Here is a 20203-nt window from a genome sequence, read left to right on the forward strand (position 1 = left end):
ACCCTTACCCCGGTACCCATTTGGATACCCATCACCCCACCCCGCAAGAGGTATGACGCTGGTAAAACACCTCCATTCAGTCCGCGACAGATCTGGGCTGACCCTCATGATCGAACCCGCGCCACTACGGCTTCCCTGTCTTAGTAGAACTTCATTGGTGACGGGTACCTCAAGGCCGCCCGAAGTGGGATTCGAACTTGAGACCTCCCATAGGAAAGCCCAAGCCTTATCCAACCCAGCTAGACACCAATTGGTATACTCGTATTATTAGGGGTAAGAAAAAACGGTTCGGAACCGCCAGAACCGAGGAACCGGAACTGAACCAGTGCCTCAGAACCGCTAACCTGTGTTATCTTACGGTTCTCGGTTCTCAGAATTTGCATTAAACGGTTCATGGTTCGGTTCCGGGTAAAACCCGCGGTTCTAGACTTGGAACCGAAGAACAAGAATATTAAAAACGTTTTAACTAAATTTATAAAGTCCAACTTTTTAGAGTAACTTATTAACCGGCATCCATTCAATCATTATTTAATTCAAATCTTCTTTCTTTAAGTTAAATAACTAGCAGCCATGATCAGTTTTGATTTAAGCTATCAAGGTAATTTAATATAAAATGATATGATCTTCCTTTAATCTCTCGTTACTAATGATTTATTTAAGTTCAAGAATTAGGTTTTAATGAAAAATATATAACGAAGGTTCATGTTGTAAACTAAATTAATTTTACTGTGAAAGAAGACATACAATTATATAAACTTGTTTTATAATTTGCAAAGTTTGCGCCAACTCATTTGATAAATATACAACGGAACCGGTTCTAGCCAGAACCGATTAGCAAAAATCGACTTTACCGGTTCTGGAACCGAACCGGTTTACTATAAGAGGTTCCGGTTTTGGTTCTAATTTTCAGTCATTTTCAGTTCCAATTCGGTTTTCGCGGTTCTGAATCGTTGCACAACCCTACGTATTATACATAATTCAAACTAATGTTTACTCACCAACTACTTGTTAGTTGATCTGTATTTTTATGCATCCTACAAGTACCCAAACTTGATAAATTTCTCAAGTGAAGACCAAATAGTTTACCTTTAGGTTAATCTAAATAAAAAGACTTAGGATGTTTTATTTGTTAACTTTCTATATTGTCTTGATTTGATGTATTATATGACACACTTTAAATTAACACGAATAACTATTATCAATTTAATAGTGTCACGTTTGATGAACAATCTACGTTGCGTCTTAACATGTAGTCCGTCGTCGGTTGAGGTGTGACAAATAGTCCCGCAGAGTGTCTAGATACACTATCTAAATTATGACTAAATGAGTTTTACATTCATGCCAAATATAAAATGTTTTATGTATGTTAATATTATTCGTCAGCTTTTCGCTAACATAATATTTTTAAAATGTTTTTCAGGTAATAAGCGATAAGTAGTGGCAGATGATTAATAACTTAGCTCATCAAAGATATAGAAGAATATGTGGGCTCATTTTTATTCAAATCTCCTTGTTAATGGAAATTTGTAAATAAATGTTTTGTAACAATGCATGTGTTTAAATCCTAGATATATTTAAAGGAAATATTTTATTAAGTAAATTTCCGCTTCAATAAAATAAACAATAAGAAAATTCTTATGTATTTGAGTAAAGACAAAAGTGGCCCTAAAAAGGACATGTAACAACCATTAAGTGGTCCCCCAAATAGGGCCATAACAAACTTCTGTATATATTGTAAACTTGTAAATACAACAAGTGTAGGTATGTATATTGTAAACTTGTAACAAAGCAAATAATAATAACACAATTTACACCATAATTGTGTTTTTCACTCTCTGATCTTACTATCCTGAAACCATTTGATAAAGTTAATATTGTTGATGTATAAAGTTGACATATGTTTGCTTTAACACCAACCATTTATGTTATTCAATTTGTCGTTCAAAAAAGTTATTAAAGTTTCCTATCGCGTATAACTATACAATCTCTTTTACTTTTTGATCTTTGACAAAATTAATCGCTCCAAATAATCTCTCAAGCGTAAGCATCTACTGGTTCCTATTCTTGAAAATGTTAAGAATCTTTTCGCTTTTGATATCTCTATCTACAATGTTTTGGTTCTAATAATAGTTTGTACTTTTTTATAGTTATTTCCGGCAACAATGGTTGCCCAACAAGTCTGCCATTGACGATCTTTCTCCTTTGGTCGTAACTTACAACGACAAGTTATGACTTATTCTTGATGTCGTGGATAACCTTCGCTGCTTGAAGGCCACCCAAGAAGACGTTCCTCTTCCTACCCTTGTGGTAATAAAAGGTGCGCCTTCCGGTAAGACTAGTGTTCTAGAGTTGCTCGCCTGTATAAGTTTTCCGCGTGGACAAGATATCAGGTTAGTCCTTATATTGAGGCCTTGACACCATGAGGATTCTGTGACATAGTTCGGTCTATATTTTCTTAATAAATCACTTAAGAACCTTCAAGAAAGGCAAATATGTGAAACTAATATTACAATAATGATGGAGATAGCCCAGAACACTAATGTCATAACAAATGTTCCATTGATTTGGTGGTTAAGATAAACGATGTACTGGATTTTATTGTGACTGACTTGCTTGGAATCACGTAACCCCCCATCGATGATCAACCTTCTCAACAAGTTTGAGGTAACCATGTTATTAGTTTGTAATATTAGTCTTTATTATTATAAAAAGTTAGTTTCTTGTTTTCATCTGAGGAATATCTTTATGCAGGTTTTAATTCAAGTCATGATAATGGACCACATAAAGGCTAACGAAACAATCATCTTGAACGTTGTGTTTGCTTCCATGGATGTCGCTACACGCCATTCGTCCTCCATCTCACAACAGACGATAGATATTATTACTAAGTGCGACAAGTTCCTTGATTGTCTAGTTGAAAAATAACCAGATATAAGGTCAACATGGGCCTTGGCTACATATTTCTCAACAAAACCTCTCGAGATGCTCCAAATAAACAAGTAAATATCTTCTAAACTCCCCCTTCATTGTCCAAGACCGACAAATCAATGGTGGGTCTTCATAGTTAGTCCCATAGGCATGTTGAGATTCAATCAACAATCAAGTTAAGATTTTTCCACAGTGTTAACAACATCATTGACAGACTCTATGCATCAGTTGAGGAACTAGAATAGTTACCACTGATTCCTAATGCATTTCCATGCTTGGATAGAAAAAGGCTTAGACAAATTATCACAAGAAGTTCAATCAACTCTAATGTTTTCTCAAATAAAAGTTTTGATAAAACTCATGCAATTAATAAACAAAGCTCGTGGGCCTTGTTTCCATTGGCCCTTACCCGCTTGTCCTTACTCCAGTCGCTTGATCAAAAGGTAAAAAGTGTCTCATATTTGCTTATTACCTTTGCCAACGAGGTGTTGGTACATCTTCAAATCACTTTTGCTAGAGCAGTAGAGGATGTTATCGAAATTGCCTACAAATGCTTGTTTATATGACGAAGCAACTGAAAATGTGATTGAAAAAAGACGTTTAAATTTGTAGAAAAGGTGGGTGAAGTGTTAGAGATGAACAACATCACCTATTACACTTGCGACTCTCAATGTAATGATGCCTATAACAAGTTGATAGGAAATCGTGATGAAGTTTTCAAGTTTGCGCGATATCACTTTGAAGGTCCTGGGACCGTGGACTAAGCATATGATTGATGTTCCTATAAGCACAACTAATCAAGAATTCGATCTCAAAATGAGTATCATTGCTTATTGGAAGATTATCTTGCAATGTATGCAAGGTTATTTAGTCCTCCAACTGTGGTTTTCTGTGCACAAGACAGTCAATAAGGGTTTGTGCACGAGGTGATGGTCTAGTGGGGGTGCCGATGGGAGGGGGGGGGGTCGCATAGATAATGTGGTGATATGTGAACCCTAGTTGTTTGCAAAAGGCGGGGAGCAACTTTGAAGTAGAATAGACTTGCTCAAGAATCAATAGACATAATTGATCAAGTCAAAAGGATAAGTTGATTAGGACAATTTACTATCTATATTTATGTTGAATGCTATTTAGTTTAACAACCTATATAGATCTTTCTTTGGACCAATACTGTTAGCAACTATTTTTAATTGTATTTGAATTGTCAATAAAATTGTTCATATCTTAATTACTCTTTGAAGTTTTTATCAATTTTTTAAGGACCTTACTTTCAAACACACCCGTCTCATATCCTATTAAAAGATATAAGATAGCATCATGAACCCCACAAGGTGACATCTCATGCCAAACCCCAATATCAATTTTGCTAAATATTAGTTACACATTTACGACTATGAGCCCATGATAAAAATTAAATAGTAAGATTTTAATACTAACATCAACTATTTTTTTAGCCAAATTCTATAGACATCACCCACATTTTCTTAAAAGAAAAAAAAACCATCAATAGGCGGCGTATAACTATACGTGACCTATTGGTGAGTTCTATACGTGGCCCATTGGTGGGTTTTTTAGAAAAACCCACTAATTTTGTATTTTTATATTTGAATTTATTATGTTTTTTCCCTTTTTTTAATGTTTTATGTTTTAATTTTATTATTTTTTATTGTTTTTATATAATAATTTTTTTTAAAAAGATGTGTTTTTAGAACAATTTTTTTTCTTTCAAAACAATAAACACGTATACACCAATACAATAAATACGTATATATACACACAAAACCAAAACATTATTATATACAAACCATCGAGTTTGTACAAAATAAAACAAAATATATACAAACTATAAAAACGGGGCGTCTCGATATCGGGGCCCGTAAACGTCGCATCGTGAACATCGACGTGGTCGTCGGCCGTGCTTCTGATGCCCGATCCCTGACCGACGTCGTCCACATCGTCGCCACGTCCGCGTCTAACGCTCGCACGACGCGCTCGCTTCGTGGTCAAAAGTATGTGGGGTGGTACCTCGTACCTATCACAACGCTGAGCGACGCCGAGGTAATTGACGACCCAGCCAATTTGACGCTGAGTCTATAGCATCGACCGCTGCATATCCAGCTGCACCCGCTGCATCTTCGGCATCTCCCACTCCATGTGTTGTAACCTGGCGTCAGTGCCGCTATCCAAATGCATTGCACATAATTACGGGTGACGTGCTGCGGCAGTGGCTAATATCAAAACAATAGCTAATTAATAAATTAGACGAACTAAAAGTAAACTTTAAACGATAATATAATAAACGTACCTCATGTGCGTCAACATCAGCATCCTCGTCCTCACCTGCATCCTCCTCCTCTTCGACAGGCTGGTCGACAATCTGGACCTCCGTCGCTGCTATCGGGGCAGGCTCGACTAAAGGCACATGGACGTAAGGGGCGCGTGCCAACACCCCGGTCACGAAACAGTCTACATGGCACCGTCGGGTCCTGAAAACGACTGCACGATATGCATGCTTGAGTAGTAGTCGCGGTCCAGCGGGCGCGGAGTGATTGCAGGGATACATAAACTAGCTACATGCTTTACGTACCCCCAATGAAATCGCAAGCTGGGTGAGTTACATGCCATCCAGCAACGACCCACGCGTATGTCTATGGTAGTACCCAGCGAAATAATCTTCAAAACCTCACGCGAGTTTGTAGTGTGTGTGGGTCAGAAGACACCGCACAAAAAACAGATCACGGAGACTACAGTGATCCCTGTCATGAATACGACCCGTGACAGACGTGACAATAAGGCGATGAAGATACAATACAATACAATACAATACAATATAATACAATATTTAAATGCAATATAATATAATATAATATTATACAATACAATATAATATTAAATAATATAATATAATACAATACAAATATAATTAATATAAATATCAATGATAATATATTTAACGTACCTGTGCAACGAGTCCCTGATAATGGAGACCTTGGCTTTCATAGCCATAGCCCTAGGCCCGAAAGGCTCATCGCTAATCGTCCTTCACCAGACCTGCAACTCGTTGTTCGGTAACTAGTGGATGCTATCCGTGTAAAGCGGAAGTCGTACCTCCGACGATGTGTATGAACCGAGCACAACGACAAACTCCTCCATAGAAAGTTGAATCTCGTCCCCGAAAATATGAAAAAAAAATATCAGAATGACGAGTATCTGCACCTGGCTGCCTCATCGGCATCTCAACCATACCCGCCGCACAAGACCTATATAATATAATATAATATAATATAATATAATATAATATAATATAATATAATATAATATAATATAATATAATATAATATAATATAATATAATATAATATACCTAACACGTATAGTAGAGTACACCTCCGGTGTGAGCTCTCAGTGCGCTGAGTGAGGCATACTGAAGCATCTACTCCACGACGTATCCGCGATGACGTACTCGGCCGCTCGATCTCGTACGTCACAAGCCTCTAAAAATGACCAACTATGACTGTGTTGTAACGCAGGGTCGTCAGTCGGAGGCACATATACCTGTCGGAATGGTCGGTACCGACATGAAACTGTAGATGTGGGTACCCAACTAGTATATAGTCACCCACTATCGGCTTCGACACCTGCTCCTGCTCCTACGCCTGCTCATGCTCAATCTCCATCTCCACCTCATCCTCCATCTTTAATAATTAAATAAAAATAAATATTATTATTAATTAATAATGATACTCCTAACAATAATACTAACATTACTAATAATAATATTTAAATAATAGTAATAATAATACATATAATAAGAATAATAATTAAATAAAAAAAAATAATAGTTACATAATAATAATAATAATAGTTAAATACTCCATCCGTCCCTTTAAAAGTGTTTATATTTCCATTTTAGTTTGTCCCATTACAAATGTCTTCTTTCAAAATTTATTAGTTAATTTTCAAGTATACCCTTACACACACATAACTAACATTAATAAACAATATTGATAGACCCGCGTAAATAAAAAGGGAACAAGACAAAAGATTTTTTCTTCTTTTAATTCTCAAAAATACTAGGACATAGAGGTGCACAAATCGGGTTTTTTTAATACCCGGGTTCGGGTATGGACCGGTTTCGGGTATGAACGGGTATTGAGAGAAATCGGGTAGAGTTCGGGTAGGGTATTGAGGAGAAAAACTCAACCCTATGTACCCGGGTAGGGTATGATCGGGTTCGGGTATTGAAATTGGGTATGTGTCCGGGTACGACCGGGTATTAATACCCGATTTTAAATTTGTAATTTTTTTAAACATTTTTAATTTGTTTAAAATTTAAATTTGCTTATTAATGTATAAAAATAATTAAACTATATTACAAAAACTATAAATCCACTTAATTACAAATTATTTACTTAGTAATATATATTTTACAAAAACTTAAACATAAAAATATACGATAAAAACTCAGGTATTACTACGAGTATTAGAAATTGGTATTGGGTATCGGGTATACGGTATGGCCGGGTCCGGGTATTTACGGGTATAAATCGGGTACGGTACCGGGTACGGGTATTAACCTCAAAATGCATACCCCTATCTATACCCTACGAGTAGGGTCGGTTCCGGTTTCGGGTATAGAATACCCGGGTATTAAAAAAACCGGTCCCCGGTATTTTTTTCAGGTCCGGTTCCGGGTACGGGTTTTTTATGCACCTCTACGAGGACATACATTTTGACATCTTATACTTGTTTTAATACATTAACATGACTACTTAAATATAAAGTGAATGAGGCAAAAAAAATTTCTTCTTCAAATTCTTCTATGCATGCATGCACTCAAAAAACTTTCTTACTGCTTCATGTTTTCTTCTTTTTCATGCATTTCTTAATGATTCAAACACGAAACTACTTCATTAATCACATTGCTATCACACTTAATTTGCAACGGTAACCTTCCTTGACGTTCCAATTTACCTTTTCCGATACGTGGTGTTTGATAATTGCTGCTACCATGCACCTTCATGATTTCTTTCATGCATGTTTGTAGAGTCAAAAAGACATTGTTAAGCTCATGTGATGACATTTTGTCAAAAGAAGTTTGGACCGCATGAACCAATTCATCGATTGATCCCAAAACCTCTTGTTCCTGAAGTGACTGAATAACGTGAAAAAACACTAGATCTAACACATTTACATATGGGCTATTTGGAGGTTGAAAACGAAGTCGAATATCAGACACACCTCGAGATGCTTCGTGAATAAATTGTTCGTCGTCAATATTAATATGTGGCTTCGCACTGACTTGTTGAATAAATATTGGACCCGTATGACCTTGTGGCCATTTATCCCTAATAGACGGTAGTAATTTATCAATTAACCATGACCACGTTACGTCTTTAGTCACCGATAATATAGTCTTAGTCTCCACACTCCCCACCACACAATTCTTACTTGAACGTTTTGCGGGTTCAAGTTTTGTGAAAGGAAAAATACCTATTTTCCCGAGAAAAATTCATTACCTGACGTGTCGAATCTTGGTCGTGCAACCGCGGCTAGAAACATAACCTTTGTGATAATTTTTTGGATTTACATGTTCTTAGTGGCTTTTCTTCACCGGGTACAAGGTAGTAACGTTTAGATGGTTTTGACATGTAAAACCATTTTTCATCAATGTGAACGACGTTAATCATATCATCTAATGAAGGATTAGACAAAGATGGAGTAATCATAGATAAACAAATTTCTAATCTTTTTTTTATTTTCCTCGGTCAAATTTGGCTTGATAGCATTCGCATGTGGTCGAAGTTCACTTTCTTTTATTCTTCTATGCACATATGATTTTGAAATAATGATTTCTTTCGTAATTGATCGAATATTGGTTCTATGACGTAGTGGTATTTGTGAAACTTGATCGAAATTGATTTAAATCCTTTTTTGTTTAACTAAATATGGTTTCCTTGAAGACACGTCGACCACATGTCCATGTAGGTAGGGGCGAAGCTCAATGGGGACCGGGGGTGGCCCCGGCCACTGCCGTTTTCTCTGTTATTAGGGTAAATTTCGCAATTTTTCTTGAAAATTCTTATAGGTATTAAGTGCGGCCACCCCCGATGTATTTTTCAAAAATGCTACCGGTCACTACTGATTTTGTATATATTGTTTATATAAATATAATACCCCATCGTTTGTTTTTTTTTCCAAAATCTCACGGTATTTATAAACAAAAGTTACAAAATAGTAGTCGAATAGTAAAAGATTTTTGTTTTTATAAATATTTTAGGTCTTTGCAATTCTTCTTCTAGGTATTAACCCATATGGATGAGATCGGTACTATACTGATACCAAAATATTCGGTTCGGTACCGGTATTGAAGATAAAATTTGAGATATACCGGTGCCGAAACTCAAAACTTTGGTACCTGTTAGGTACCGACGGTACCAAATATGTACCGATTTCGGTACCGGTAACGGTACCAATACTGAATTTGCTTATCCCTACTCACCCTTCCTTACACATTATCATGAATATTTTAAGTCTTTTTTGGTTAATTTTTTTTTGTAAGAACAATTTTTTGAATAAGAAATATTAGATATATAGATGTTATATTGTTTGATCCGACCCGACCCGAATCACCAACACGAACCAAATCGTCGACCCGAAAATTTTTGAGTCCGTGACTTCGGTCACCCCCGTGACTAAGCCCAAGCTTCGTCACTGCATGTAGGGCTTCAAATCTAGCTCAATGCCAAATACGACTTACGGTGCGCGGGTAGATACAGAGAATTGTGATGCCACATCTCATATAGATCCATATTTTAGTTTCCCATCAATTCTTTGCTTCAATAAAGCCTCATATATGGTTTGACGTTGGGATTTAGTTAAGTTGGGTTTAGTGTTTGAGTTGGTAAGGATATCTACTAATTACTAAATATAAAGAAAATGAATACGAAAGCAAGCTTAATGAAGTACTCTAACATATATGCTCCAACAATCAAATGAGGTTGTATACAATTGAAATGGTTGCTTTATCAATGAAAAAAAGTTGACTGTAAATATTGAGTTTTGTTTGGATGTATATATGGAGTAAATAGGTTTGCTTATAAAAACATTCAATAGTTAATCTCACTATAGTTTTGGCGGCAAATGAAAAGGTAAGCGGCTCCAAAAAATTTCTTTGAATAAAAAGTTGTTAGTGTATAATTTAAGTGGGGCCAACATAAATTTGATTACATTTTACATAATTGATAATTTTATATATGTTAAGGTATTATTGTCATTTGTTAAACAAAAAAAATGCATTCATTCAAATTTTCTTAAAGTTTGTGTTTTTCAAACCATGATATTTGTAGAGGAACGGATGGAGTAATAATAATAATAATACAAATAATAAGAATAAAAATTGAATAATAATAGCAATTAAATAATAATAATTAGATAAAATAATAATAATTATAATAATTAAATAGTAATAATAATACATTTGATAATTAAATAATAATAAATATTATAAATAATAATAATAATAATAATAATAATAATAAATACTAAAACAAACCATATGGTGTCTTACGGTTTTTGTTTTATACTAAACCTTCGGCTCGCGTATATAATCATCATCATAATTATCTTCATCATGCGGGTTCCCCCAACATCATAATTATCTCAATCATGTTCGTTTCCCTAGTTATAAGGTGGAACTTCTATTGGTACGTGGTACGAAGAAGATGACTGGCCTCCATAATCCGACCCGCAACAGGTAACTGGTACATTGGCTCACCGTAAAATTGTTCAAGTTGACTCTCGTAAGCGAAATACTCCTGAAAACATAATGGTAAGCTATATTAGTTAACAATCAAATAACGACTTTATATTAAACATATATTACCTAGTTCAGATTTGGTAACCCAGGCGTGCTAGGCTGATCATAAGAATGTTCAACCCGACTATCGTAATGCTGACACTCCTGACAAACGTAATGGTAACATATTTTAGTTATAAACAAACTAACAAATTTATAGTATACCAATATACAATGAAACCTGGTTTAAATCAGATAACCTCGACGCGCTAGGCTGATCGTTAGACGCGTATCCCGGCTCCTCCCCGTTGTCAGGAAACATATTGTCAAACCACCACATTTATTTTTTTTGGTTTTGATTTTCAAGTTGATGGTAAATTGTGTGTGCATCTATTTGTGTATGTTAACATATGTATATATAATAAAGAGAAGAAAAGGGGGAGCCGGTGAGCTCAATTATTCAAGCATACGCTGCCTATAGGGTACGATATGACAACCTAGGATTGTAACAATCCTAGGTTGTCATATCGTACCCTATAGGCCGCTTATAACACTATACGCGGCCTATCGGGTACACCATATAACACAAACACCCCTTAATAAGCGGCATACAGCACTATACGCCGTAAGGGGGTGTCCCCAGCACAACCCTTTTTTAACTACTTAGCATATACAACTCTGAAAACAAGTATATGCTACGCATTTGGTCACTAAGTAATCATTCCTCACTAACCGCTTTTTTAAACACCTCTTTAACACTTGTGAAACTTAATATTAAATATTCATTTAATGTTACGTTAATTTTTACTTTTGTTGCTAAGAGCAATCTTAGGAATAAGTAACTACTAATGTGTTATATATTTTTTAGAACGCTGACTTTCTTTTGGTTTTTAGCCACAACACTCTCTAATTTGGAGAGCCCTGTTGCCTAGGGTTGTCACTTTTACCTGAAACCCGAAACTCAACGAGAGAAAACACGTACTCTCCCGAACTTACCCGACCTAAGAAACCCGAACCCGAGAAAAGGCTAACCTGAACCGAACCAAAGTAATTCGAGTTGGTTTTTGGGTTCGAATTCTAGGTTTCGGGTTAACCCGAAAAACCCGAATAAACTTTTAGTTTTAAAACCATATATATTTTTAGGTATTATAGTTTAAGCCTTAGCCGCTAACGTTATCAGAATTTAGTCCAAATCGATTGTTCTCATTCAAGCTATTATGAATCATTTGTTTATTGTTTATTAATGTTTCAATTTATGACTAAAAACAATTATAATTCAATACTCTAATCACGCCATAGTGAAGACGATTATTTTGGTCTTGTTTATTATTGTTGAACTTATTAAATTTTACTCTATTTATGATGTTTTATCGGTTTGTTTTTCTTTTATTGTTGGTTTATTTACATTATGAGTAAAGAAGAATGTGTTGCATTTAAATTTAGCAATGTAGTTTTTTTTTCTTAGGATACTCGAAACCCGATTAATCCAACCCGAATAAATCCAAACCCAAATTACCCGAACCCGAAGAAACCGTGAGAAATTTGGGTTGGGTTTCAGGTCTAGATTTAAGACTTTAGAACCCGAAGAACCCGACCCGAAAAACGAACCCGAAGAACACCTCCACCTTTGCCTAATCGGGCCAAACTATTATATGTTGTCTTAATCAGAGCCACCTTTACTTCAGATTTTGCCTTGGACATATCCCTGGGAAATTATACCACTGACTGCCACTTAACAGTCGTTGTACCGCCACAATTGCAAAACTCTTAAAGTAACACATGATGGAACGAAAACTGGGATTAATACGTTTAAATATGAGCTTTTAGAGGTGTCTAGGTGAGCTTTTAAAATTGTTTTTTTGCTTATTTAGTTTTGACAGAATTACAAATTTTGTCCTTTAAAATAAGACGAATTACGGTTCGTGTCCTTTTCTAAGTTTCCTTGCAGGCGGTGTACTTTAAACTTTTTTTTCCTACAAGTTTTGTCCTTTACGCTAACTGGGTTAGAAAAAGTCAGTTAAATGCCCTCACGTGAGACGCATGTGAGGGCATTTTTGTCTTTCCGAGAAAGTCAAACTCATCTCCACCGTCCGATCTAACTCTCACCTTTTGACTTTTCCATCTGTATAAACCTCACTAATCTTCTTCACTCTTCAACTTCTTTCATCTGTATAAGCTTCAAACTTCAGCTTCTGCAACAATGGCGGTTGATTTCGTCGGAATCCAAACTGCTGCTCAGCACCTCAACCGCATATTCCACCTCAACAACCACGACTTCTCCGACTCACCTACCTTCAAACAAGCTGTAACCGTTTTAAACCGCAGCGGCCACGCTCGCTTCCGCCGTGGACCTCACGCGCCTTCTGTTTCTTCACAGTCGGAAGAGAATATGCAGGTGGAGTCTACTGCAGCGTCTATGGACTGTTCGTTGAACAAATCTGTTACGGATACAACGGCAACGGCAACGGAGTCGTTTCAGTCGATGACGTCATCGTTCGTCGGAGGAAGCGTTGACGGAAGCGTTTCGAACGGCAGGCAGGTGTCTTCGTTAGGTATAGTAGCGCCTGCGCCGTCGTTCTCGTCACGGAAACCGCCGCTGCCGTTGTCTCACCGGAAGAAGAAGTTGCAGGTAGACGAAAAGACAGAAATGCTCTCACATGCGTCTCACGTGAGGGCATTTAACTGACTTTTTCTAACCCAGTTAGCGTAAAGGACAAAACTCGTAGGAAAAAAAAGTTTAAAGTACACCGCCTGCAAGGAAACTTAGAAAAGGACACGAACCGTAATTCGTCTTATTTTAAAGGACAAAATTTGTAATTCTGTCTTTAGTTTTTGAAAAACAAAAACAACTTTTGAAAACCTTGGATTTAAACTTTTGAAGGAGTTTTGTCAAACACATTTTGTTTTTCAACAAGTAAATAATTAAATAAACAAGTTTTAAACGCTCAGCCAAACACCCCGCGTAACGAACTATCAGATTATTATTATAACATTTGAAAACATTTGGGGGAGATTATCCACAAGTTGTAAAGTTGTAGTCATTCACCGGCTACGTAACATGATATCCTCTTCCGTCTCCGTTCGTTCTCCGTCGTCACCGTTTCTCGGCATCTCATTATTTACCCATAAATCAAACACCTCATTCTCTCAATGTCTTCTTCCTCTCAACCACAGGTATGTACTCACTTTCTCTCTACCTTATGCTACACGAAACAACCAATATCCCATAAATAAAGTTCGTGAATTATTTTCATTACTGGAATCTAATTGTACGTTAATTAGACTTTGTGTATGCGTAATTAGGATTATTGCAAGTTTTTAGGGTTTTGTTAGTGAGATTAAATTGAGTTGATAAATGAAATTTAATGTTGACTTTTATCGACCCGAGCTCGACTTTGACTTAAGAGAGCTCTTTTTCCAACGCTCGAGCTTGGCTGGCGAGTTGGTTTTTTAGGCTTGAGATTGGATGTTTATTATCTATTAATTAATTTATGAGGAAATGATCAAAATGTCCACTTGACCCGTCGAAGTAAACAAAATGTCGACTAGCTTTTTCCTCGTAATGTCCACCCTCAATCTTGTCTACTTGCACACTTTGTAATCATTAGTTGACGAGATTTTCAAACAACAAGACTCTACCGTGCGTCATCTGGTCGATAGTTTTTATATTCAGAATCGTTGGAGCCGACAGGATTTGTTAGGCGTCCGACAAGATTTATCTCCTAGGAAGATGAGATTTTTGTTGGCTTCCGACGAGTTTTTTTGGCTTTCGATTAGATTTTTTGGACAAGTGGCAGAATCTGGTTGGCTAAAAATCCCGCCGAGTAATGATTAAAAACAGGCGATTTGACGAGATTTAGGGGTGGACATTTTGGGAATAAGATGGTCAAATGGACAATTTCTTGACTTTGACCGTTCAAATGGACATTTTGGTTGTTTTTCTTTAATTTATATATACGTATTTATTTGAAACTTAGGCTCGATAACCAATTATTATTATCTGCAGTTGGAAGCAACAGAAAAGCATTCCCAATAATGTTCAATACCATAAATTGAAGTGTAGACTTGCAAAGACCAAAGACGCCCCTTCTCCAACCCTAGAAAGTCTAACCAGAGAACCACACAAGTATTTTGATCAAGCAATCATAACCGTTCGTGCAGGAGATGGGGGCCACGGTGCTACACTTAGTATGAATAACTCAAAATCCAATTCGAAGTCACAGACCAAGCAGGATAAATATAAACAAAGGATACGAAGTTCCTATAAGAGAGACTTTGATGGATCACTTATTCTACCAATGGGTGGACATGGTGGTGATGTTGTAATTTATGCAGATGAGGGGAAAGATTCGTTATTGGAGTTTCATAAGAAAACTCGGTTTAATGCGAAACGTGGTGGGAATGTTGATACGATGGGTGTTTTGCATTCTCAACTTAGAAACGGTTTAGCTGCACCAACGTTGCGTATTCCTGTACCTTTAGGTTTGATCTTTTATATTATGGAATTTGCAGACAAATTTACCAGCTTTATGTTGATTCCTGTTTGGGTTAAGTCTAGGGGTAGGTTTAGGTTGGTTTTGGGCTCAAACCGAACCAAAAAACTGTAAGTTCGGTTTCGAGTTTTTGAAAACCGTTTGGTTTTGTTTTTTTCAGTTTTAGGTTTGGGTTCGTTTGGTTTTGGTTTTACCATTTGGGCATTACATTTTTGGGCCAAAATTTTTTTAGTAAAATAAAGAATTTGGGCCAAAATATTTTTGGTAATAAATAAATAATTAATTCATTAGTATACATTTGGGCTAAAATATAGGGGTAATACTATTTAATAAATTAATTCATTAGTATAAGGCCCTGCTTGCGGTGCGCACATAGGGCTAAAATAAATAATTAATTCATTAGTATAAATTAGCCCTGCTTGCGGTGCGCACATATGATGTATATATGTGTGAACCCTCGGGTGGGCAAAAGTGAAATTGCACTAATTTTGACGTTATTTTACTAATCTCGTGAAAATAACGTTAAAAGTGACGGACGGTTAATCAGGCATCATGCAGTGGCGTTGATAGCCGAAAGACAAGGGTACATGCACCGATCAGCCGGTGTCTCGATGATTGAGTGCTACGTGCCTTATGTCCAAGGCTTGATGCAAAACTACTATCGAGCCGGGGGTCTCACCGGAAGCAGCCTCTCTATCCTTATGGGGTAGAGGTAAGGCTGTCTACATCTTACCCTCCTCAGACCCTACTATAGCTTTGCTATTGGTGGGATATACTGAGTACGATGATGATGATGATGACTATTTAATAAATTCTTGTAAATTATTTAAAATTTATAGTTAAAAATTAAAACTGAAATTCCATAAGTTCAGTTTGGTTTTATTGGTTTAAATTACATGCGAAACCACAGCCAAAACGAAAGTTTGGTTTTTAAGAAAACATAAAGCCCAAACCGTCGATTTTTGTTTGGGTTTGGTTATTTTGGTTACGGATCAGATTTTTCGGTTTCATGCACACACCTAGAATTAACCGTCTTTTTATTTGTATTTTCACTCATAAAAAGGTAACTAGCTTTTAGAAAACTTTGATCTAAGGTAATCTGATTGTTACTAGGTTAAAATGATGGTGTAAAGCTAGCATGTTGGTAACTTTGACCATGCTGACCTTTATTCATTATCTTATCATAATTTGATTTGTTAATAGGTACTGTTGTAAAACATAAAAGAGGCAAGTTTCTAGCTGATCTAGCTCAACATGGTGATGAAATTCTTGTTGCTAGGGGTGGCCAAGGAGGGGTGAGTGTTCCATCTTCAGTTTGAGTAAAATCTTGAGTAAATTATTCATCCTCAAAGTTTCTTTTCAGTCATATAGTCATGCCAATCTAGAGCTTATTCATACAAAACCTGCAAGAGGAATGATCTTTTGATTATCAAATAAAAAAACACGTGCATATTTTTTAATGGTTGAAAACCAAAAATGCTTGTTAAGTTTGTGATGAAACCAAAAGTGAACATGCTCAAGTGATCTTGGAAAAAGGGACTTAAAAGTGATACACATTCATTATGAAATTTGAGCTTTGAACTCTTATGTTGGTTTGTAAATGGCCTTGTGTCCTGTGCTTGTGGCAGATTAGTTTGTTGGAAATGCCTGAGCATAAAAAGAAGAAGATGAATATGACATCAAATGTTATGACAGATGAAAATGATAAGGTAAAATATTTTTTTTTGTTTTACTCTGTTCTTTCTGTACATTTAGTTCTAGGTCTTGTATATTCTCACTGGTGATACTATTGTTACTTTAAGTGCTGCTTGATCTACAATACTAAACGATATGCTTTTTCAGAATGCACAATGTTTTATCGTCAGCTCTTATTTCTTAGTTTTCCAATTCAGGAATGTGATTATCATGTAAATCTTATTTTCTCCTTTCTTGATGATAATAGCTTGACGGATTGTTAGTTATCTTCTGTTAATAATATGTATTTTTATTTATTTGATCTAGTTTATTAATAGGCTTACGTGTTCACCAAGTTTATCTTAGCTCACAATATAATTTTATGCAATCTCCATTTATAATTTGGTTATAATATGTGTATGTGGTTTGATAGTCTTTTAGACATGAACCTTGTAGACAGACCTCGACAAGTGTATTTTCTTTAATATCTGTAAACAAGAATGTTTAAGGATATAAGTATAGGAGGGATACAATCTGAACTAAAAAATGATATGGCCCATTTGGGCCATACACTGGGTTATCCTACACTCCCCTCAAGCTGAAGCATATAATAAGTTTAAAATTTTAAAAATAACATAGCGTGCGTCCGCAAAAAAAAAAGGTTTTGCAACCTTTTTGATAATGAAGTTTATTTATGCAATAATTCTTGAAAAAAACTATATACAATAAGTAGAGCCATATTTGTTCCCTTCACTACATGATAAACATGCAAGAGATTTTTACATTACGTGATATCATATACAATGTTGGTCCCAACTTCCTTCTAAATTCAATCGATTAAATTTTACATATATCACATTTATTTCTATTAGTTACCTTCATTAAAAACTCCTTGCTTGTAAAGAAGTTTAACTGTTATACCAGTAATGCAGGTGTTGGTTCTTGGTCAACCTGGGGAGGAAGTCAGTTTGCAGTTAATACTAAGAGTCGTTGCAGACGTTGGTCTTGTTGTAAGTATCATATTTTATATATGTGCGCACATTTAGTCTTTCCATATATTTTTGTAACAATGTAACTAACATGGTCCAATTTCAGGGTCTTCCTAATGCGGGAAAGTCAACTCTACTGTCAGCCATAACACTTGCAAAACCTGATATTGCTGATTACCCGTTTACAACATTAATGCCAAACCTAGGACGGCTTGAAGGTGATCCTAGTTTAGGGGCGGGTAAATTCTCATCGGAAGCCACATTAGCAGATCTGCCTGGTCTTATTGAAGGGGCACATTTAGGAAAGGTACCATGTTATTTACAATTTTTTGTTTTTGTTTTTAAAGTATTAGCTAAAGTTGTATCGTGTTTTAAATCTCAGGGACTGGGCCGTAATTTCTTGAGGCACTTGAGGAGAACTCGAATGTTGGTTCATGTTGTTGACGCTGCTGCTGAGGATCCCGTTTATGATTACAAAACTGTTAAAGAAGTATGCTTATATATACATATGTGTGTGTGCTGTTCATATATATATATATATATATATATATATATATATATATTCTTTTCATTTTTAAACGTTTATCTACACGTGTAGGAAATATACCTGCACATGATTACACGTGTGTAGGTTTTATAAATAAACGAGGTTTGTTTATATACTTTTATAAATGTTAGTAGAGTTTGAATAAGTATTTCAGTCATTCTTCGTATTAAAAAAAAACTGAAAAAAATGAATGATTTATTTTGTTCTTTCTGTTCTTGCCAAAAACTTTCTACGTAGATATATGCATATATATATATATATATATATATATATATATATATATTCTTTTTCAGTTTTTTCATTTACACGTGGATATTAAATATGATGTTAAATTTACAGGAATTGAGGATGTACAATCCTGAATATCTTGAAAGGCCATATGTGGTGGTTTTGAATAAAATCGATATACCTGAGGTACGTGATAATAATATAAATTCTACAATCTTATTATTAAAGTATATTGTTTTAGCGTAAACAATGGATTATTGTTTACAGGCTATGGATAAGCTCTCTTTTTTGGTCGAAGAAATACAGAAAATTGGAAGTGAAGAATCCGAAGTTCAATCTTCATCTGATCACAGGGAACTTGCAAATTCAACCTCACCCGACGATAAAAAGATAAAAGAAATCAATGAATATCCACGGCCTGCTGCTGTTGTAGGCGTTAGTGTCCTGTAATAATCTTTCCCTATCTCATTCTATTACATTTCTTCCTCTAATATATAAAAAATCACTTTTATATAATAATTGCTCTTTTTTCTTTTCTTTTCGTAGGAAATGCATAAATATTAGTGAATTGCTAAGGGAAATTAGGTCGGCCCTACGAAAATGCCGGGAATCTGAAGAAGCACTTTACCAATAGCAATAAAGAACAATTCATCATGTTAGTATCCGTTATAATTTTTGTACTTTAGATTTATACAATTATTTTTAGAATAAATCATAGTTATGTAAAATAAATATTGTTTATGAATTATAGGTGCATGATCCAGGCTCAACTATTTGATTATCAAGATCAAAGCCGGTGCTGGACCATAAGTGAACCAGTCCAGGTCAGGCCGGGCTCAAACGGGAATATACGCCATTAATGTAAAGCTAATCGGGGGATGCAAAGCAAAATGCTTTATAAATGCTTGGTAAAACGCTTATATGTTTAGTTGTATAAGAGTATTGACTTCTTAATTTGTGAAAATGTAATGTCTTTAGAATTCCAAATACATGATAATTGTTATCAGTGTTGCAAAAATCCTGACCAGCCACCGATTAATCCCCGATTAATCGTTAGTCCCCACTTCACTGATTAATTTTGGGCTAGTCGGCCAATTAATCGGTTAACGGTCAAATCCGGCCAAAATAGACGATTTTCGGTGAGATTCCGACCAAAATCAGTGGTTTCCGGCGAGATTCCGACCCAAATCAACTATTTTCGGCAAGATTGCAGCAAAAACTAGTGGTTTCTAGAGAGATTTCAGCCAATTTCCGGCCAAAATATATTTGTGTATGTATAAAACTGAAAATTACATATAAAAATGCCACTTCACTGATTAATTTTGAGCTAGTCGCCAATTAATCGTTTAACGGTCAAATCCGGCCAAAATCGACGATTTTCGGTGAGATTCCGACCAAAATCAATGGTTTCTGGCGAGATTCCGACCCAAATCAACTATTTTCGGCAAGATTGCAGCAAAAACTAGTGGTTTCTAGAGAGATTTCAGCCAATTTCCGGCCAAAATATATTTGTGTATGTATAAAACTGAAAATTACATATAAAAATG

General features: G+C 35.7%; 2 protein-coding genes across 2 annotated transcripts; both read left to right on the forward strand.

The window, feature by feature from the left end:
- Nucleotides 1-12925: 12925 nt before the first annotated feature.
- Nucleotides 12926-13581, forward strand: LOC143583933 (uncharacterized). The gene is made up of 2 exons (XM_077066110.1): nt 12926-13354; nt 13555-13581. Exons 1-2 carry the CDS (start codon nt 12926-12928, stop codon nt 13579-13581), a joined length of 456 nt encoding a protein of 151 aa, XP_076922225.1.
- Nucleotides 13582-13717: 136 nt separating this feature from the next.
- LOC143584609 (putative GTP-binding protein OBGC2) lies at nt 13718-19654 on the forward strand. Its single transcript, XM_077066628.1, has 11 exons — nt 13718-13899; nt 14732-15207; nt 16422-16513; nt 16847-16927; nt 17825-17902; nt 17988-18188; nt 18264-18371; nt 18768-18842; nt 18924-19102; nt 19203-19311; nt 19408-19654. The coding sequence occupies exons 1-10, from the start codon at nt 13784-13786 to the stop codon at nt 19288-19290; spliced, it is 1494 nt and encodes a 497-aa protein (XP_076922743.1). The 5' UTR covers nt 13718-13783; the 3' UTR covers nt 19291-19311; nt 19408-19654.
- The last annotated feature ends 549 nt before the right edge of the window (nt 19655-20203 follow it).

This window comes from Bidens hawaiensis, unplaced genomic scaffold (genome assembly GCF_021521415.1).
Source record: "Bidens hawaiensis isolate Kalapana, Puna unplaced genomic scaffold, B.hawaiensis_p1.1 tig00001521_1, whole genome shotgun sequence".
NCBI lineage: Eukaryota > Viridiplantae > Streptophyta > Magnoliopsida > Asterales > Asteraceae > Bidens > Bidens hawaiensis.